The following is a 22,927-nucleotide window of genomic DNA, read 5'->3' as shown; positions in this document are numbered from 1 at the left end:
CTAAGGGGGCCAACACTGCTCATAATATTCCAAATATGTTCTGACCAGTGCCTTATAAAGCCTCATCATTGCATCTTTCCTTTTATAGAATCATATAGTCTGGAAACAAGCCTTTTGGCCCAATTCCACACTGACCAACATGTCCTATCGACACTTGTTCCACGCCTGAATTGGCCCATATACCTCTAAACCCGTCATAGAATCATAGAAAATAGGTGCAGGAGTAGACCATTCGGCCCTTCGAGCCTGCACCGCCATTCAATATGATCATCCAACTCAATATCCTGTACCTGCCTTCTCTCCATACCCCCTGATCCCTTTAGCCACAAGGGGCACATCTAACTCCCTCTTAAATATAGCCAATGAACTGGCCTCAACTACCTTCTGTGGCAGAGAGTTCCAGAGATTCACCACTCTCTGTGTGAAAAATGTTTTTCTCATCTTGGTCCCAAAGGATTTCCCCTTTATCCTTAAACTGTGGCCCCTTGTCCTGGACTTCCCCAACATTGGGAACAATCTTCCTGCATCTAGCCTGTCCAACCCCTTAAGAATTTTGTAAGTTTCTATAAGATCCCCCCTCAATCTTCTAAATTCCAGCGAGTACAAGCCGAGTCTATCCAGTCTTTCTTCATATGAAAGTCCTGACATCCCAGGAATCAGTCTGGTGAACCTTCTCTGTACTCCCTCTATGGCAAGAATGTCCTATCCATGTACCTGTTTAATTGCTTCCTAAACATTGCGGTAGTCTCTGCCTTAACTACCTCCTCTGGAAGCTCATTCTATACACCTACCACCCTTTGTGTGAAAAAGTTACCCTTGAGATTCCTATAAAATCTTTCCCCCTTCACCTTAAACCTATGCCCTCTGGGTGTCGATTCCCCCACTCTGGGCAAGAGACTCCACCCAATCTATTCCTCTCATGAATTTATAAACCTCTATTCCTCTCATGTTTTCAAACACCATCCTTTCGAAGTGAATGTTAACACTGCATTTATCTTCCTTATTGCCAACTTTTTAAAATATACTACAGTACTTCTGTTCGAGGAAGATGTACATCAGCGGGAGAGGGAGGAATGTTTTGCTGAATGGTGAACATTAAATAGCATGCATCATATTGCTTTGAACTGTTTAAATAGTGTTGGCACATACAAAAATACAAGAAGCATCCTCTTGAAGCACGGAACCTGAGTTACTGCCCTTCAGCTGATTGTTACAGGAACATAATCTCATGTCAAAGACAGCACACCATAATGTATCACCAGGGAGTCTGTACAATCATACTGACCCAGCTGTCCTCAACACATTTTTCTCCATAATCTAACTACTTAATACACAATTTCTGCCACACGGACGGCTGCCAAATTACCAAACAGCCAATACAGAACTCGGCAGCTCGAGACTCCAGCTCCACACCATTCATTTTTCATAAAACAATCTTCCTCACAGTTATTAAATGTAATAAGCACCAACGCGTACTCTGAAATATTTACAAGATGGAAACGCACACGTCTTTTAACAAATCAAAACTAAATCCAATTAACTTGGCACATATTTAGCTAATAGGCATTCCGATCATCCAAGGTGCCAAGTAAACCCTTGTCCACATTTTGGACATGACTCAAAACCAATTATTCATTTGGAGTGCCATTTTGCATTCTCCCCTCTTTCCTTCAATGACATTTCATGGCATTGAAAACTGATTATTACTGGAAGTGATTTGCAATAATGACCATATTTGGATCTATTTTCTATTCTGGGATTCGTGGCATGACATCATTCCCAATGCAACACTCATTTTGCATGGAAAAAGTAATTCTTGGAAGTGATCAATGCTGAGTATTCTTACATCACCCAGGTCTTCCCAGTAGATCTTATCGGACAACTGAAACCATCCAACCAACAACCAGAGAGCAGTCCCGAGCCCTAATAGAGACCCTCGGGCTATCTTTGATCGGACTTTACCTTGCACTAAATGCTATTCACATTATTCCCTTTATCATGTATCTGTACACCATGGATGGCCCGATTGTAATCACGTATTATCTTTCTGCTGACTGGTTAGCATGCAACAAAAGCTTTTCACTGACAATAAACTAAACTCAACACAAGTCAGTACTGCGTAGACACAGTGCGTTTCCTGCTCCAGGTTCTAGCACCCGTAGTCCCCTGTGTCTGGATTTCAACTCAGCTTTGACTACTTCCACCTATTCGACTGGCTGATTCAACGTTGAAACACGTCCTTTGGTCCACCAAGACCATGCCAACCATAGATCGCCCACTCACACCAGTTTTGCATTCACTCTCTACTCGTTAGGGGCAATTTACAGATGCCAATGGAACTGGAATGTGGGAGGAAACTGGAGCACGCAGATGGAACCCACTTAGCCACAGGGAGAACATACAAACTCCACACAGCCAGCACCCGAGGTCAGGATCGAACCCGGGCCTCTGGTACTGTGAAACAGCAGCTCTACCAGTTGTACCACTGGGCTACCATTGGATTTCCCTCAGCTTCTTAGCTGTATGTCATGTGAGCTACCCAGAATTTATTTAAGTCAGCATACTATCTTCTATGGTAAGACCTATGGGCCTGTCCCACGATGCGAGTTCACCCAAGAGCTCCCCCGAGTTAAAAAAAAAATCAAACTCGTGGTAAGTACGTAGAATGTACGTAGGACCTCGTGGATGTCCCGTAGAGGCTCGTAATGCGAATGGCAGGTACTCGGGAAACGCAGTAACTAACGCCAGGTACTCGGGAAACTATTGGACATTTTCCACAGTGTTGAAAAAACTTCACGAGTTACCGCATTTCCCGAGTACCTGCCATTAGCATTATTGCCGCTATGAGATATCCACGAGCTCCGACGTACCCGTTACGTACATACCATGAGTTTAATTTTTTTTTAAACTCGGGAGAGCTCTTGGGTGAACTCACATCGTGGGACAGGGCTTTACTGCATTTTCTTTCACCCATAGTTAATAGCAGTTGAATTGGTTCTACGGGATCATGGAGGATCTGGACGACAATAGACAACAGACAATAGGTGCAGGACCTTCGACCCAGCACCGCCATTCAATGTGATCATGGCTGATCATCACCAATCAGTACCCCGTTCCTGTCTTCCCCTAACTCCGCTATCTTTAAGAACCCTATCTAGCCCTCTCTTGAAAGCAGAGGCTGAGGCAGAGAATTCCACACTCACAACTCTCTGTGAGAAAAAGTGTTTCCTCGGCTCCGTTCTAAATGGCCTACCCCTTATTCTTAAACTGTGGCCCCTGGTTCTGGACTCCCCCCAACATCGGGAACATGTGTCCTGCCTCTAATGTGTCCATTTTCACTTTTCACTGTGCAATTGCGTAGAACTACCAATAATTTGTTGAATGGAAGTCCCACTTACATCCAGAACTTTTTGTATTTCCCTCTTCATCTCTTTGGGCTATCAAGTTCGTGCCAACCAGCGCTCCCATACACAAGCACTATCCTACACACTGGGGCCAATTTAAAATTCATACCAAAGCCAATTAACCTACGAACCTGTACGTCTTTGGAGAGTGGGAAGAAACCGGAGCACCCGGAGAAAACCCACGCGGTCACAGGGAGAGCGTGCAGCCTCCGTGCACACCAACACCATAGTCAGGATCACACCCAGATGTCTGGCACTGAAAGGCAGCAACTCTAAATGGCCCTGTCCCACTGTACGAGTTAATTCAAGTGCTCTCCCGAATTTAAAAAAAAATCTAACTCGTGGTAAGCACGTAGAATGAACGTAGTGGGTACGTCGGAGCTCGGGGATGTCTCTTAGCTGCTCGTAATGCTAACGGCAGGTACTCGGGTAACGCGGTAAGCTCCGGTAGACTCGTTGAAAAATGTCCACGAGAGCCCCGAGTACTGACGATCGGCCATTACCGTAAATCTCCGAGTTTGAATCAGGGCAAATTCTTTGAATGAACTCGTACAGTGGTTCATGGCTTTAATGGGCCTGTCCCACGAGCATGCGACTCCATGCGGCAAGCGCGGCCTAACGTGGTCGCTTGAGCCGTACGGCCTCGCGGGGCCGGTCCCACTTCAATAGCCGGAGCCGTACGGAGTTGTGTTGAACTGCATCCGCGGGGCTCCGAAAAACTGACCATGTTAAAAAATACCGCGCGGCAACGGCCTGCCGACCCTCAGCCGCCTCGACGCCGTACGCACCGCCTCGACGGGCGTGCGCAGTGTCTTGACGCCGTACGTCACGCGCGAACTTCCCGCGGACTTCGCTCAAACTTCACGTCACTCACTCGACCTCCACGCAGCCCCTGCTTCCGGTTTGGTCATGCTCGCCGCATGCACGTCGCATGCTCGTGGGACCGGCCCTTAACACTGCGTGGCATCTCTAGACACCATCATTTGATCGTCCCTGTAGTTTTCCTCAATAACATAATAATGTATTCCATTGCCCAAGGAACAATGTTGTTTTGCCAAACCCAGCACTATAGTGAATTGTCACACGTAAAAACACCACGTCACTCAGTGCCTCATAAAGCACGTCTGCAAAGCTGTCCTTTTACAAGAGGGACATTAAAATGGGCTTGGGAGAATCTTAGGATTGGACAAAAAAAATACACACACAGTGCTGAAGAAACTCAGCGTGTCATAGAATCATAGAAAATAGGTGCAGGAGTAGACCATTCGGCCCTTACAAGAGGGAGATAGATGTGGCCCTTGTGGCTAAAGGGATCAGGGGGTATGGAGAGAAGGCAGGTACAGGATACTGAGTTGGATGATCAGCCATGATCATATTGAATGGCGGTACAGGCTCGAAGGGCCGAATGGCCTACTCCTGCACCTAATTTCTATGTTTCTATGTATAAATTGTCCCAAGCGTGTATGGGATAGTGTGCGGGGGATTGCTGGTCGGTGCGGACTCAGTGGGCCGAAGGGAACTGTATCTCTGAACTAAATGCGACACAGGGGCCCCAGGGGTTGGATTCGAACCCCCAATGTTCTGCCTGCTCTTCATGGGAACTAAACTGTTGGCCACAAGTTGTCCCATGGGCAGATCTCTCTTCCAATGGTCTCTCCAAACCCCCAGAGGCAGCGGGCTTTTTCAACTGGGTACAGGCAATGTTGTCAATGCACCAGTGTCACCCACCTGCTCCGGCCACTGAGTCTAAATGCCCACCACCCATTTTGAAGCAAGGCGAGGGGGCGGAGGGCGGAGGGGGGGAGTGGAGAATGGGAGAAGGGAGGGAGAGGGGGAGAAGGGGATGTGAAGTGGATAAGGAGGAGAAGAGTGGAGTGGGGAGAATGGAGGAAGAGGGGGGAAGGAATGAAGCGGGGAGAGGGGAGGGGAGAAGGGAAGAAGGGGGAGTGGGAGAAGGAGGGAGGGATGGGGGGGGGGGGGGGGGGGGGGGGGGTAGAGAGGAGAGGGGAGTTCAGTCTACACTCACTAAATCCATCCCTGTGAAAAGAGATGGTGATTGGATTCACAATGGCAGGCAGTGACTATTTACAATATATATTAATGATCTGGATGAGGGAATTGAAGGCAATATCTCCAAGTTTGCGGATGACACTAAGCTGGGGGGCAGTGTTAGCCGTGAGGAGGATGCTAGGAGACTACAAGGTGACTTGGATAGGCTGGGTGAGTGGGCAAATGTTTGTCAGATGCAGTATAATGTGGATAAATGTGAGCTTATCCATTTTGGTGGCAAAAACGGGAATGCAGACTATTATCTAAATGGTGGCCGATTGGGAAAGGTGGAGATGCAGCGAGACCTGGGTGTCATGGTACACCAGTCATTGAAGTTAGGCATGCAGGTGCAGCAGGCAGTAAAGAAAGCGAATGGTATGTTGGCTTTCATAGCAAAAGGATTTGAGTATAGGAGCAGGGAGGTTCTACTGCAGTTGTACAGGGTCTTGGTGAGACCACACCTGGAGTATTGCGTACAGTTTTGGTCTCCAAATCTGAGGAAGGACATTATTGCCATAGAGGGAGTGCAGAGAAGGTTCACCAGACCGATTCCTGGGATGTCAGGACTGTCTTATGAAGAAAGACTGGATAGACTTGGTTTATACTCTCTAGAATTTAGGAGATTGAGAGGGGATCTTATAGAAACTTGCAAAATTCTTAAGGGGTTGGACAGGCTAGATGCAGGAAGATTGTTCCCGATGTTGGGGAAGTCCAGGACAAGGGGTCACAGCTTAAGGATAAGGGGGAAATCCTTTAAAACGGAGATGAGGAGAAATTTTTTCTCACAGAGAGTGGTGAATCTCTGGAACTCTCTGCCACAGAGGGTAGTTGAGGCCAGTTCATTGGCTATATTTAAGAGGGAGTTAGATGTGGCCCTTGTGGCTAAAGGGGATCAGGGGTATGGAGAGAAGGCAGGTACGGGATACTGAGTTGGATGATCAGCCATGATCATATTGAATGCGGTGCAGGCTCGAAGGGCTGAATGGCCTACTCCTGCACCTAATTTCTATGTTTCTATGTTTCTATGATCTGGAAGCGGACCAATACATCTATAAATAAAACTGAACGAATCAGACATCTTTTCATTTGCATAATTAATTTTATTGACTTAATTTTAATATATCAATATTTAACATCCATGCATTAAAGGAAGAATATGTTACAGCCCATCTGTGGTTTCATTTACGCGACCTGGTAGCGTGTGGGTAGCGCGGAACGAGAGCATGGAGGAGTGTGGAGTTGCGCGCGCTATTGCGCAGCATGCTAGGATTTCGTCCTGTACGAAATCTTCGCGCGCCACCGGCCTGCCTGGTATATGACGGCCAAGTGCAACAGGGTGACCTTTTAGGTCAAGACCCTTCTTCAGACTGAAACATCATCTATTCCTTCTCTCCAGAGATGCTGCCGGCCCCGCTGAGTTACTCCAGCATTTTGTGTCTATCTTCAATTTAAACCAGCATCTGCAGTTCCTTCCATAGAAACATAGAAAATAGGTGCAGGAGTAGAGGCCATTCAGCCCTTCGAGCTTGCACCGCCATTCAATATGATCATGGCTGATCATCCAACTCAGTATCCTGTACCTGCCTTCTCTCCATACCCCCTGATCCCTTTAGCCATAAGGGCCACATCTAACTCCCTCTTAAATATAGCCAATGAACTGGCCTCAACTACCTTCTGTGGCAGAGAATTCCACAGATTCACCACTCTCTGTGTAAAAAATGATTTTCTCATCTCAGTCCTAAAAGACTTCCCTCTTATCCTTAAGCTGTGACCCCTTGTTCTGGACTTCCCCAACATCGGGAATAATCTTCCTGCATCTAGCCTGTCCAACCTTCCAGGCGAGTCCAGAACCGGGTGTCACAGTCTTAGAATATAGAGGAGGCCATTTTCACCAAGAGATGAGACAAAACTATTTCACCCAGAGAGTGGTGAATTTGTGGAATTCCCTGCCACAGAGGGCAGTGATGCGTTATTGATAGGGGACGATCAGCCATGATCACAATGAAGGGCCGAATGGCCTCCTCCTGCACCTATTTTCTATGTTTCTCTGTTTCTATGTTTCTCCCCACAGATGGATTTTGTCTGCAGCTTGCTACTTTTCATTCATCTCTATTTTTGAATAAGGGCATTTACATCTGCAGTTTTTCCAATTGCTGGCACCATTCAAGAAACTGGACCATTTTAGAAAATCACCATAAATATCATAAACTGGCTAAATATTATAAACTGAGTATTCAAATGCCGTCACGTGCCCCAGACACTGTGCGGATGCATGATGACGCACGCGCGCTACCGGCCTGTCGGGTAAATGACGGCCAAGTGGGACAGTCCCTTAACCCCAAACCCAACCCTAACCGGGCATCACGTACAGGACAGCGTGCGACTGGGCGCAGGATATGATGAGACACCCAAATGTCGCCCCAGGATTTTTGAACATTCCAAAATCTAGTGGCGGGGACAGGGAAACACGGTGCGTTACCGTGCGTCACTGCATGCGTCACCACGCCTCACCACGCGCCAACCTATTTTTAGGCTGTCGCGTAAATGAGGCACAAATGGCACCCAAGTGAGACAGGCCCTTAACACTTGCACTACCCTACACACTGGGGATCATTTACAGTTCATTTTAACCAACGCATGTTAACCTACAAACCTGTACATCTTTGGAGCATGGAGGGGAAACTGGAGCACCCGGGGAAACTGGAGCAGTCACAGGAGAGAACATACAAACTCCGTACAGACAGCACCCGTAGTCAGGATCGAACCCGGGTCTCTGGTGCTGTAAGGCAGTAACATTACCGCTGCGCCACTGTCCAGCTTAAAAAGCCAAATTCGTTTTTTTTTCTTTTCCAAGAAAAACATCTGAGTATTTCCTACATTTTCTGGTTTAGCTTATGGTAAATGTGTTGCACAGTTGAAAAATATATATCTATAGAAATGCAGCAAGTTTGAATCCTCATTCATTTTCATACACTTAGAGTGACAATAAAAAAATAACCACAACTGACAGTGACATTCTCTGGAGAAACGCATTAGAATGCCAACACTTAAACAGTACCAAGAGCAGCGTGAAGGACTGACTGGGCATAAGGTGAGAAGGTCTGGGCAGAAGGTGAAGAATCAAACATGGACTCAGTGCCCTATGACTGATGAAATAGCACATTGAGATGCACACTCGAAGAATGACAAGTTGGGCACAGTAACAAGACACGCACAGAGCCTGCGGAATTTTACTCCAGCAGTTAGTCAGCAAATCAAAACGAAGGAGGAAAATTAAAATCAAAGCTCCAATTCCTACAATTTTTTTAAAAAGTCAGTATGATACCCATTGAATTCATCCGATGTATTTTAGGCAGTCTTTCTTGATCTGCCACTGAATACATTAATTCATCTCTTCCCAACTACAATTATAATAAGGTATAGGGGTTCTGAAATAATACAATTGAAACAATGTGCTGGACCAACACTAAATTATCGTAGAATTAGATGAATAAAACAACATTTAAAAAAACAAGGAAACTTAAATGAATTCCAGCAGGGATTTATACATCATTTTAGAAAGCTATGAGTATCATGCCGTCAGAATTAGACAATTAACTTGTGTTCAAAATGGATTGAAATAATCTGACCCCTAAATCAATTCTTCAAGCATTCCTTTATGTGCAATAGTTTGCATTAGCATATCCAGCTGGGCAAATTGTCAATGCTTGATAAACGTATCATTCCTTCAGAAGAAAACATTCACCATTTGAAGGTTTAAAAATCCACTTTAAAAAGATAATCCACTCATTTTCCAAAATGTGCAACTCAATTCATAATTCAATGTTTAGTGGAATAATTTTGCAATTCTGCTCTCATTGTCCAGAAGCAATTTTTGATCAAGTTGGGATATAGTTCACCTAGAGTTGAGGAAGTAAAAATGGCGCACAATGACATCTGCCAATTTGCAGATGCCTTCTAATATGAACAATCGTTTTAAAAATACATATAAAATGACTATTTTAGAGCTTTCTGGTTCATTTTATACATCAACTCTCAGGAAGAAAAAGTGCTGCAAATTATGTTTTATTCTATCCTTTGTACATTCATCTGTTACCTGAATCCAGGGCCATCTGTCATTTTCTGCTGCAGTCCATGCATTTACAAGGCCTTTTTTGTTCAGTCTGGCATAGTATGGGTACCATTTCTGCAGCCCAAACAGGGCACGGTGTGTCGACGAGGCTGAAATTTGTTGATTGGATATAATCCCTCCCTCCATCCCGAGGGGTCCTGAACACTCTATAGAGGAGAGAAACACAGTTGGAAAAGTGATTGTTGAAAAAGGTCATCAACAAAATGGTTATAGAGGTGTATAAAACCATGGGAGGTATAGATCGGGTAGAAGCACAGAGTCTCTAGTCCAGAGTAGGGCAATCGAGAACCAGAGGGCATAGGTTTGGAGATTGAAAAGACTAGGCTTGTATTCACTGGAGTTTAGAAGGATGACGGGGGGATCTTATAGAAACATATAAAATTATAAAAGCTGGACAAGCTAGATACAGGAAAAATGTTCCCAATGTTGGGCGAGTCCAGAACCAGGGCCCACAGTCTTAGAATAAAGGGGAGGCCATTTAAGACTGAGGTGAGAAAAAAACTTTTTCACCCAGAGAGTTGTGAATTTGTGGAATTACCTGCCACTGAGGGTAGTGGAGGCCAAATCACTGGATGGATTTAAGAGCGAGTTAGATAGAGCTCTAGGGGCTAGTGGAGTCAAGGGATACGGGGAGAAGGCAGGCACGGGTTATTGATTGGGGACGATCAGCCATGATCACAATGAATGGCAGTGCTGGCTCAAAGGGCCGAATGGCCTCCTCCTGCACTTATTTTCTACGTTTCTATGTTTAAGGTGAAGGGGGAAAGATTTTGTAGGAATCTGAAGGGTAGCTTTTTCTTTCATGGTGGGTGTATGGAACCAGCTGCCGGAGGAGGTAGTTGAGGTAGGGTCTATCACAATGTTTAAGAAGCAATTAGACGGGTACATGGATAGGACAGGTTGAGAGGGATATGGACCAAACCCAGGCATGTGGGACCAGAGAGATAAGTTTTTTTGGCCTTCCATCACAGCGATGTGATGGATGTTTATGTAAATTATGTTGTGTCTTGAGTCTATTTGTTTGTAATGTATGGCTGCAGAAACGGCATTTCGTTTGGACCTCAAGGGGTCCAAATGACAATTAAATTGAATCTTGAATCTTGAGTATAGATGGGACATGCTGGTCGGTGTGGGCAATTTGGGCTGTAGGGCCTGTTTCTATTACACAAATACATGAGCAAAAGGTGACAAAATAAATTATACCAAAAGGTTTGAAGTGTGTAAATACAATTCATCTTTTAATAGAAAGCATTTTCTTTTTCATCAGCAACATGTTTGCAAAGTCATTGCCAGTCAAATATTGTCATTGTTTACACATTAGCTATGCATTGCTATTAGCATGAATTAAAATTTGACAAAACTCCATAACGAAAATATACAAACCGATTATTATTGTCCTAATCTATCCTTTCAGACTCACAATGAGGAAAGCTAGTAAACGGGACATGTTTAGGCAAATGTAACTCTCCAGAAATCTATTAACGCTTGGCATTATTGGACACGTGTAGGAAGGAACTGCAGAAACCGAAGATAGACACAAAATACTAGAGTAACCCAGCGTGACAGGCAGGATTTCTGGTCTCGACCTGAAACGTCACCCATTCCTTCTCTCCAGAGATGCTGCCCGTCCTGCTGAGTTACTCCAGAATTTTGTGTTTTACTATTGAACATGTTATATATATAATGGGCAGAATGATATGCTCTCTCTCTGAAATTCAACACATTAACAGTTAATGCCACTGAATTAATAACTGGAAATCGCTTTTCTAAACATTTTGGCCCTCCTCATGTCTGTTTTAACCACACTGCATTTGGTAGGTATTTTGATTTTTGTTCCGTGCTTACGAGTTAATTTTACATTCTGTCGACATATTTCATCTAATCTGCTCATTGATGTGTGCAATTAGATCCAGCCTCTATTTATTTTTTGTTCAGATATTCTGATTATAAACCTATATTGTTCAAGTCATGATCCTGCAATATTTATCTACCTCAGATTGTAAATTTGCTCTGGTTCATTATTCAGAATTGATGTATTTTCAGATTTTGATCAGCTTTAGTTTCTTCACCATTCAAGCTATTTTGTACGTCAGAACTTCATGATTATCGTTCATTTACATCTGCAAACTATAATCAGAATTGTAATCAGATCTAATCCTTCCTCACCATTTAGTAATCCATAATGGACACACGATTTCAGTCGAACCCGTTCTGCTTGGTTGAAATGGGGCAGGCTTGGACCTAATGCCTTTTTTACCACTGAGGATATTTATTTATCACCAGCCACACTGTTGGATGGGTTAGGCTAAAGCTGTGCCCAACTCTAGGCATCATTTGCAATGTTAATGCATTTGCATTAATGATGTGATCCTGAAGAATGGTCACAACACAAAACATCACCCATTCCTTCTCTCCAGAGATGCTGCCTGACCCCCTGTTATGAATCAAGAACGCAAGATTAAAGATCCTTTTAACGATCAAACCATTTTATCAAGTATTTGTAAATGTTTTAAGTGCAATTATTTCACATAGAACAAAGGGATTTTGTATAAAATCAAACGTTTGTTTTGTCATATCTCTCATGCTCTTACTCAGAACAAATTTCAGACTTTCAGTAAACAATTTATCGACCCAAACTATTCAATATTAAACAATCTGAATTAACATAGAAACATAGAAAATAAGTGCAGGAGTAGGCCATTCGGCCCTTCGAGCCTGCACCACCATTCAATATGATCATGGCTGATCATCCAACTCAGTATCCTGCACCTGCCTTCTCTCCATACCCCTGATCCCTTTAGCCACAAGGGCCACATCTAACTCCCTCCTAAATATAGCCAATGAACTGGCATCAACTACCTTCTGTGGCAGGGAGTTCCACAGATTCACCATTCTCTGTGTGAAAAATGTTTTTTCTCATCTCGGTCCTAAAGGATTTCCCCTTTATCCTTAAACTGTGACCCCTTGTCCTGGACTTCCCCAACATCGGGAACAATCTTCCTGCATCTAGCCTGTCCAACCCCTTAAGAATATTGTAAGTTTCTATAAGATCCCCCCTCAATCTTCTAAATTCTAGCGAGTACAAGCCGAGTCTATCCAGTCTTTCTTCATATGAAAGTCCTGACAACCCAGGAATCAGTCTGGTGAACCTTCTCTGCACTCCCTCTATGGCAATAATGTCTTTCCTCAGACTTGGAGACCAAAACAGTACGCAATACTCCAGGTGTGGTCTCACCAAGACCCTGTACAACTGCAGTAGAACCTCCCTGCTCCTATACTCAAATCCGTTTGCTATGAATGCTAACATACCATTTGCTTTCTTCACTGCCTGCTGCACCTGCGTGCCTACTTTCAATGACTGGTGTACCATGACACCCAGGTCTCGCTGCATCTCCCCTTTTCCTAATTGTCTTTGCACCGTAGAGGTGAGGTGGAAACCTGAGTGGCAATTTTTATTTGTATTGATTTATTTACACACAAAGTGTAGTGGGTTTATGGAACGAGCTGCTGGTGGAGGTAGTTGAGGCAGCTTCTATCACAACGGTTAAGAAACACGTAGACAGGTACGTGGATAGGACAGGGTTTGAAGGATATGGGCCAAATGCAGACAAGTGGAACTAATATAGAAAGGGCTTGTTGGCAAGTGTGAGCCAAGTTGGGCCGAAGGGCCTGTTTCCACATTGTATGACTATGACAGATCACCAGCTAAATTATTAATACATTTGAAAAGTCCATAGGCAGCTTTTAACCAATAACAGTAGTCTGTAGATTATTCTTATGATAACATACCAAACCGTGACGTTGTTAAGTGGTTACATTGCACAGGCTAAGTGAAATAAATGACGTGAATGAGTTCCAAAATGGTCATCAACTTGAAACATCTGCATGAAGCTACTACCTGACCTTCTTTGTGTTTCCCTGGATTCTCCTTTCTTGTTGATGTAAGCGCTACCTAAACGAACACGTTTCGGGAACTTAATGTGGAAAAGTACTGTGACATTCCTTGCCTGTCCCAACACCGATCTACGGATGGTTCCATAGCAGCTGTGTCCTTACAGCGTAGAGGACATGCTGGTACAGATTAGTAAATGCAAGTCAGCTAAGTCCATTAGGAAAATGACTTGAATTGCAAATATAACAACAAAAAAGTATACGTTGCACACGTTCTTTGATTCCTTGATGCAAGTACCCTTAGGGGAGCAACTTTGATGTATAGGATTGCGAATCAGCATAAAGTGGTGGCCAATGTGTAGCTACAAGATTGAGAAAGGCACAAGCACTGCAGGTTGCTCTGCAATGATGAATCTCAAAAGGCCAGGGGATGGGAAATAACTTAGCATTTTCACCCGAACTATTAAAAAACTTTAAACCATAGCATTTCAAGTTGGAGCAGTCAACGTGAACATCTAGAAACAAGAAACTGCAGGTGCTGGTTTACAAAAGAAGACACAGAGTGCTGGATTAACTCAGTGGGGCAGGCAGCATTACAGGAGAACATGAAGAGGGCAGGTTTCAAAAAGGGACCCTTCTTCATTCTGTCAGCATCTGAGAAGACTGAGAGAACATGTATAACACTTGGTCCAAAAATATTATCCCTAGATATTTAGCGCCACTTAAACCTTATTGTTGAGATTTAGTTATACAACTAGATTATACTCAAATGCTCCTGACCACCAGGGGCCACACTTTAAGAATAAGGGGTAAGCCATTTAGAACGGAGATGAGGGAAAGCTTTTGCACACAGAGGGTTGTAAATCTGTGGAAATTCTCTGCCTCAGAAGACAGTGGAGGCCAATTCTCTGGATGCTTTCAAGAGAGAGTTAGATAGAGATCTTAAAGATAGCGGAGTTATGGGATATGGGGAGATGGCAGGAATGGGGTACTGATTGTGGATGATCAGCCATGATCACATTGAATGGCAGTGCTGGCTCAAAGGGCCGAATGGCCTACTCCTGCACCTATTGTCCATTGTCTATTGAAGATTAAATATTTCATCCCAGCACACCTTCCTATATCTTTACTTACAGTAGATCTGGTACAATCATTGCATTTAAGAGATATTTGGATAGGCAAAAGGATAGGACAGATTTAGAGGGTTATGGGCATGTGGACTAGTAGAGATGGGCCACGCAGGTCGGCGTAGGCAAGTTGGGTTGAAGGGCTAGTTTCCACACTGTATAACTATCTCTGGAGCTGATTATTTATTTTTCCCCACCAAGTCCATGCCGACCACAACCACTCCTACTGTAATTCTATCCTGAACACTAGGGGCAATAACAGAACTCAATTGACATACAAACTTGCAAGATTTTAGAATGTGGGAGGAAACCGGAGCACCCGGAGAAAATCCACTCGGTCATAGGTAGAATGCACACACGCTGTCCAGGCAGCAGCCATAAACAGGATCTCTGGCAGTGGAAGGCAGCATCACTACCACTGCGCCAAATGCACCACCTCTGCTTTATACTCTTTCCTGTCGAACATGCCTCTCTCTTCCTCCTGGATGTTCCAGTTTCTCCCCACATCCCAACAATTGTTGATGGGCAGGTTACTCTAAATTACCCTTAAAAGAGTATCAGTGGCTTAGATAAGTATTAGGAAGGAATTGAATGGCCCTTGACAAAAATAGGTTGCAAGAGAAAAAACGGAGACTAGAATTGATGTGATTGCTCTGAAAGCTGGCATAGACTTGATGGGCCAAATGCCCTTTATATAACCTAAGTTACAGAGAAAGGTACACAAGATAGGTCTATAAACTTTGGAGCGCAGAAGGTTGGGGGGGACTTGATAGAGGTCTTTAAAATGATGAGAGGGATAAACAGAGTTGACGTGGATAAGCTTTTCCCACTGAGAGTAGGGAAGGAGAAGGGACAGAGAGAATAACAAAACCTCATGTGTATCGATACAGTCCGCACAAATTCCATTGAAAGTAGGGAAGATTCAAACAAGAGGACATGATTTGAGAATTAAGGGACAAAAGTTTAGGGGTGACGAGGGGGAACTTCTTTACTCAAGAGAGTGGTAGCTGTGTGGAATGAGCTTCCAGTGGAAGTGGTGGAGGCAGGTTCGATTTTATCATTTAAAAATAAATTGGACAGGTATATGGACGGGAATGGAATGGAGGGTTATGGTCTGAGTGCAGTTAGATGGGACTAGGTGAGAGTAAGTGTTCGGCACGGACTAGAAGGGCCGAGATGGCCTGTTTCTGTGATGTAATTGTTATATGAAATGTGATGCCGTTTGGCAAAATAAACAGTTTATTTTCATATTTATATTCAAGTATGCTACACTTCTCTTCCTCTTTGAAACTGAAACGTATAGATACAGACTGCACAGATTCCAATTTTAAGCGGCTTTCTCAAATCTTTAGACCTTCTTAATTGTGTTTGAATCTCTAGCATTAAATCACAAAATCCCCAAACTATTCAGCGGCTCAGATAACATCCGGGCAGAGGGAAACAGATTTTACATTCTAAGTCGATGTCAGCGAATCTGTGCATCTTTACCACCCTTTTTCACCCAGCACTACCACCACTGTTAATCAGCTTCTCCCAGTCTCTTCCATATCACACATGAGGTTTTGTTATTCTCTCTGTCCCTTCTCCTTCCCTGCAACTCAAAGCATGTTTGATTTCCAGCTTTTGATAAAAAAGGATTTGAGTATAGGAGCTGGGAGGTTCTATTGCAGTTGGTCAGGGTCTTGGTGAGACCACACCTGGAGTATTGCATACAGTTTTGGTCTCCAAATCTGAGGAAGGACATTCTTGCCATACAGGGAGTACAGAGAAGGTTCACCAGTCTGATTTTCAGGACTTTCATATGAAGAAAGACTGGATAGACTTGGTTTGTACTCGCTAGAATTTAGAAGATTGAGCGGGGATCTTATAGAAACTTACAAAATTCTTAAGGGGTTGGACAGGCTAGATGCAGGAAGATTGTTCCCGATGTTGGGGAAGTCTAGAACAAGGGATCACAGTTTAAGGATAAAGGGGAAATCTTTTAGGACTTGAGATGAGAAAAACATTTTTCACACAGAGAGTGGTGAATCTCTGGAACTCTCTGCCACAGAAGGTAGTTGAGGCCAGTTCATTTGCTATATTTAAGAGGGAATTAGATGTGGCCCTTGTGGCTAAAGGGATCAGGGGGTATGGAGAGAAGGCAGGTACAAGATACTGAGTTGGATGATCAGCGATGATCATATTGAATGGCGGTGCAGGCTCGAAGGGCCGAATGGCCTACTCCTGCACCTATTTTCTATGTTTCTATGTCATCAACCTGAAAAGTCACCTCCATTTTTTTACTCCACAGATACTGATTGACAAAATATTTCCTACATTCTCCATTTTTAAAGTCAAACTTTCTGCATCTGCAATTCTTTTGTTTCTCAAATGCGCCCATGTGTGACATCCTGACTCAGCTCTTTGCTCACATGTGTTCTCTTCAATAGCCGATTCCTTGTTAAGTCTGGAATACATCTGTCAGTACAAAATCATGAGGGCCATAGAACGGGTAGATGCACAGAGTCTTTTACCCAGGGTAGGGAAGTTGAGAACCACAGGACAAAGGTTCAAGGTGAAGGAGACATGATTTAATAGTAATCGGAGGGGTAACTTTTTCAACAAGCTGCCGGAGGAGGTAGCTGAGGCTGGGACTATCCCATCATTTAAGAAACAGTTGGACAGGTACATGGATAGGACAGGTATGGATGGTTATGGTCTGAACGCAGGTGTATGGGACTAGGGGAGAATACGTGTTCGGCACGGACTAGAAGGGTCGAGATGGCCTGTTTCCGTGCTGTAATTGTTATATGGTTATATGGTTAAGGATCAAGCACAAATGGGACTAGGGTAGCTGGAACTTTGTTGGCCGTAGTGGGCAAGTTGGGCCGAAGGCCCTGTTTCCACACTGTATCACTATGACTCTATGAATACACATTTTCACAAAGTGTTCAGATATGCCTTTTGCTGCAAACAGTTGGGCACCATGAACTTTTTTGACCTTTCCTCCAATTCACTCAAAATATTTATGTACAAAAGAACTGCAGATTCTGGTTTAAATCGAAAGTAGACACAAAATGCTGGAGTAACTCAGCAGGATAGGCAGCATCTCTGGAGAGAAGGAATAGTTAATACTGGCCAAATTAAAGACACCATACAATGGAGGATCCCTGCACTTAACAGGATTGCTTAAGCCTTGTCAGCTGAGATTTACAGGCTTTGGATGGTGCCAGCCAGTCTGGGCTCAGGATGGTGAGTGGCCCAGGTATTCTCCTTATTTCTCCTAAATTGATTAAAAATGTATAGCAGTTTTGCAAACAAACCGTAAATGCATCATTTCGATTGGATCGCTGCAAGGGCATTGTAAACAGTATAAATAGTGTGGCGAGACGGTCATCCTATTAATTGATGATTGGTCAAACTGTTGAGCCTTGGAGAAACTGTTTGAATCTCAGGGCACACGTTTCAATGTTTATTCTTGTTTGCTTACTTCCAGAAATTTATTTCAAATGCAATGTATTCAAGATTGTATTAGTGGGTTAGGGAGCTGTCAATTATATACTCTTACTAGATCAAGTGCAGACCCGTTGGGTCTGTTCCGCCAACGTGCAGTTGTGGGGGGGGGGAAGGCGTCATGCAGCGTCACACACACACTAACTATCCCACCCCCCCCCCCCCGCACTCACGTTAATTACCCCCCTTGATATTATATTAACATTATTAATTTGCTCCTTTTACCCCATAAACAACCTATCAACTGACGCATAGCCCCCAACTTGCAGTCACACCTAGAGAGGGGGGGGGGGGGGGGGGGGGGGGGGGGGGTAGAGAGTCAGGGCAGAGAGACAAGGGGCAGAGACAGAGACGCAGAGAGGGGCAAGAGGGATGGGGGTTGGAGAGGAGGATAAGAGGGAGGATGGGTGAGGGGGGAAAGGTGGGGGGAGGAGGGGAGGAGAGAGAGAGGGGAGAGTGGGAGAGGGGAGGGGAAGAGGTGAGGGGAGGGGGAGAGGTGGGGAGCAGGGAGGGGGATAGAGGGGGAAGGGGGGGAGAGAGAGAAGGGGGGGAGAGAGGGGGAGAGAGGGGCAGGGAGGGAGGAGGGGGGGAGAGAGAGAGGGGGGGAAAGAGGGGGGAAAGAGGAGGGGAGAGAGGGGAAAGAGGGGGAGGGAGAGGGTGTGCTGGGAGGGGGGAGCAGGGAGGGGGAGGGAGGGTGGTGGGAACAGGGTAGGGGGTGTGTGGAGGGTGGGGGGTTTGTGGGAGGGGATGGAGGGGAGGGAGGAGAGAAAAATAGGGGAGGGGGGAGAGGAGAGGGGGGGGCGAGGGAGAGGAGGGGTGAGGAGAGGGGGGGCGAGGAGAGGGGGAGAGGAGAGGGGGGATAGGAGAGGGGGGGGAGAGGAGAGGGGGGAGAGGAGAGGGGGGGGGGGGAGGAGGGGGGGGAGGAGGAGAGGGGGAGGAGAGGGGGGGAGGAGAGGAGAGGTGGGGAGGAGAGGTGGGGGAAGAGAGGAGAGAGGGGGGAAAAGGGAGGAGGAAAGGGGGGAGAGGAGAGGGGGGAGAGGGAGGAGGGAGAAAGGGAGGGGGGGGAGAGGGGAGAGAGAGAGGGGGGAGAGAGAGAGGGGGGGAGGAGAGGGAGAGGGGGGAGGAGAGGGGAGGAGAGGAGAGGGAGGGGAGAGGAGAGGGAGGGGGGGAAGAGGAGCGGGGGGAAGAGGAGAGGGGGGAAGAGGAGGGGGGGGGGGGGAGGAGAGGGGGGGGAGGGAGGAGAGGTGGGGGAGAGGAGGAGGGGGGGGGGGGAAGAACCTAAAAAACATTTTAGAACCAAAAAAGACACATTCTGCAAGCATTGCAGACCCAAAAGATAAACTTTTTGCAAACATTTTAGAACCAATAAACACTTTTTGCAAACATTTTAGAACCACTAAGGACACTTACATTTGAGTAGACATGTGTTCAGTGTTATTCACAGCTCAGAGTGACCCTCTGCATTCCTCCAGCTTGCAGGCACTGATTGAGGCACACCACTTCCTGGTTTTATAGTCCCTCCCCCCTGCCGCCAGCAGGGGCAGCAGAGAGAATGGGCAATTTTGTAAAATCATTAATATCTCTGTCATTTTTATCGACGGGAAAAATCCTTGGCACACATATGGCGGAGGGGGGCTCTGAGCAAGGTGGCCAAAAATGACGGCCATAGGTAGCGGCGTTTTCTCAGAAATCGCAGCACAGATGACCAAAACCGGTCAAGAACAGACTTTTAGTAATATAGATTATTAATATGCTTAATTAGTTTATAGAGAGACCACCCCTATGTGGTTCGGCCCCTCAAGGTTCGGGGACATATAAAAGGTAGCTCCCACGAGGTCCTGTGTCGATCTTCGGGAAGAGCGCTTGGGACTGCGTGACCTTTTGGAGTTTCTCTGCTTGCACGAGTCTAGGAGGGCGTGGACAAGCAGATACAAGGATCGAACCCGCGGTGGTTAGGTATAGTAGTGGGGAACTGTTATTGTGTTTTTCCAAAATAAAGTTTAGATGCGCAAGTGCTTAACTCAGTATCTTATTGACTGAAACTAGACTGGGGGGGGGGGGGGGGGGGGGGGTGAAGCTTAGAACGTGTTTATAGAATGTGTGACGTTTCGGGTCGAGAGCCTTCTTCGAAGAAATGTCGCCTGTCCCGCTGAGTTACTCCAGCATTTTGTGTCTACCTTCACTCAAAATATTGTTATGGATCACGGGCTTATGCCATCTCACCAAGCTGCGACTGCTCCGGCATTCTCATTCATCAGCCTTGACAATCTCGGTGTCTCACCCGTCTGAACTGCTACAATTTGCTTCATCTCACCAGGACTTCTTTCATCTGCCTCCTCGCTACATTCCCCTCCAGTTATGCCGTATCAAACCTTAAAAGTGTTTGAAGTCTATGATGTATCAACAACTCATCAGGGATGGAGAAATATTGTGTGATGTGTTGTTTGTGAATCAGAAGTTAGTTGAATGCTGAATCATTGTTGGCATCATGAAGCTATCCAAGTTCTCCAGAGATGCTGCCAGATCTGCTGAGTAACTCCGGGACTATGTGTCCTGTTGAATCACTGTTCAACTGAACAACATTGGGAAACTTGCTTCTTCAAGATTTTAATACATGTAGAGACTTTTCAGCTGCATTGTTAGGCGCAGGTTAGAAATATAGAAACATGGAAAATAGGTGCAGGAGTAGGCCATTCGGCCCTTCGAGCCTGCACCGCCATTCAATATGATCATGGCTGATCATCCAACAGTATCCTGCACCTGCCTTCTCTGCATACCCCCTGATCCCTTTAGCCACAAGGGCCACATCTAACTCCCTCTTAAATATAGCCAATGAACTGGCCTTAACTATCTTCTATGGCAGAGAATTCCACAGATTCACCACTCTCTGTGTGAAAAATGTTTTCCTCATCTCGATCATAAAAGATTTCCCCCTTATCCTTAAACTGTGACCCGTTGTTCTGGACGTCCCCAACATCGGGAGCAATTTTCCTGCATCTAGCCTTGAATCTAGTTAATTAGAGGAATGCTTAATACCACTGAGCCTTATGAGCCATTCAAGCAAATATTCTGATGGTAACGCATCCGCATGCGCTGCTGTCAAATGGTTCATATTAATAAAGTACCAAAACACATCTGATGAATGAGCTCCAAAATGTTCATTGAGGTGAACAAGTCTCTCTCTCTCTCTTTCTGCCTACCTCATGCTGGAAGATTGCCATATAACTACATTTTAATTCCCATTATGTCTGTAACAGGCATTTGTTCCAATAACACCCATTTCATAGATGGAGCTTTCTCTGCCGCATTTTAAGTTAATGCTTGTTATTAGACAGACGTCTTTCACATTTTCACTCAGGTTCAACATTAAACCAAGGGTCTTCATGCCTGGCCACTTTTATTCGATGCATTCAAGCCCCATCTACATTACACAGTCGAAACATTTTCCATTCTCCGCTGCCTTAGGTTACTGTGGGTTGTAATAATACTCTAAATTCCGCACTACACCTGTGAAGGGGCATATAATTAACTTTCTGTGAAGTCGCCTGATGAGTAAGTGTGGAACAGGATTTAGAGTCAATCTCTGAACTGAATCATCCTTCCACAAGCAGAGAGCAGTGCTGAACTACTATCCATCTCATGGGCGACTCTCGGACTATCCTTGATGGGACTTTACCTTGCACTAAACGTGATTCCCTTATCATGTATCTATAAACTGTAAACAGCTTGATTGTAATCAGGTATTGCCTTTCGGCTGATGGGACAAGTTTTTCACTGTACCTCGATACACGTGACAATAAACTAAACTGGAACTCATTATGCTCTCACTGCAGTGTTTAATACCTGTGTATCTTCAACATGTGCTTCTATTGCAGGAAAGTTGTTTGCCACAGACAAAAACTTCCACTGCGTTGATGCAGAATGATACAGCTGGTTAATTAGATTAGATTAGATTAGATTAGATTTGTTTATTGTCATTCAGACCTTTCGGTCTGAACGAAATTTTGTTTCCCTGCAGTCATACATATAATTTAAAAAATGACAAAAACACACAATCAACACAAATTTAACATCCACCACAGTGAGTTCACCAAACACCTCCTCACTGTGGTGGAAGGCAAAATCTTAAAGTCTCTGTCTCTTCCCTCTTTGTTCTCCCTCTGCGCCGAGGCGATGGTTCAAACTCCGCGGGTGGTCGCTGCCTCGCCACAGCTTCGGGGCCGTGTCGGGTCTCCGCTGCCGCTGCTGCTGCCGCCGCTAAAGCTTCGGGACCGAGTCGGGTCTCCGCTGCTGCTGCTGCCGCCACAGCTCCAGGGCCGAGTAGGGTCTCCGCCGCCTCCGCCACAGCTCCAGGACCGAGTCAGGTCTCCGCCGCTGCTGCCGCTGCTACAGCTCCGATGCCGCCAGCTCCGCCATTAGGCCTCGGCGCAGACGGAGACGGGGATGGGGAATACGACCGAAGAAAAAGTCGCATCCCCCGAAGGAAGAGACCAATTGAGCACCACGTGGCAGATGAGGTTGCTTGTTTATGTGTGAGCGGCCATCACATCTATTTTCTCACCAAATGGTGACACTGTGGCACTTAAGGGCAGAGTGTCACCATTTAGTTTTGCCTCCAGCCCCTTAGTTTAGTTAATGTTTAGAGACCAGCAATCACCCCGTACACAAACACTACACTAAATATTAGGGACAATTAACTTTTATTTAAGATTGAAGCCAATTTACCTACATATACCTGAGATAGACACAAAATGCTGGAGTAACTCAGCAGGACAGGCAGCATCTCCCTGGAGAGAAGGAATTTGTGAGGTTTCGGGTCGAGACCCTTTTTC

The 22,927-nt window shown here is 45.3% G+C and overlaps 1 protein-coding gene across 1 annotated transcript in view; it reads right to left on the bottom strand.

The window, feature by feature from the left end:
- Positions 1 to 22,927, bottom strand: part of LOC129695920 (EGF-like repeat and discoidin I-like domain-containing protein 3) — a 184,496-nt gene that overhangs the window by 131,295 nt on the left and 30,274 nt on the right. Inside the window, exon 4 of the mRNA XM_055633381.1 lies at positions 9,550 to 9,731. Coding sequence (XP_055489356.1) covers positions 9,550 to 9,731 — 182 coding nt within the window. The remainder of the gene's footprint in view (positions 1 to 9,549; positions 9,732 to 22,927) is intronic.

This window comes from Leucoraja erinacea, chromosome 3 (assembly GCF_028641065.1).
Source record: "Leucoraja erinacea ecotype New England chromosome 3, Leri_hhj_1, whole genome shotgun sequence".
Taxonomy (NCBI): Eukaryota; Metazoa; Chordata; class Chondrichthyes; order Rajiformes; family Rajidae; genus Leucoraja; species Leucoraja erinaceus.
Note: the sequence above shows the minus strand (reverse complement) of the source record. Positions and strands in the feature narration are given on the sequence as shown.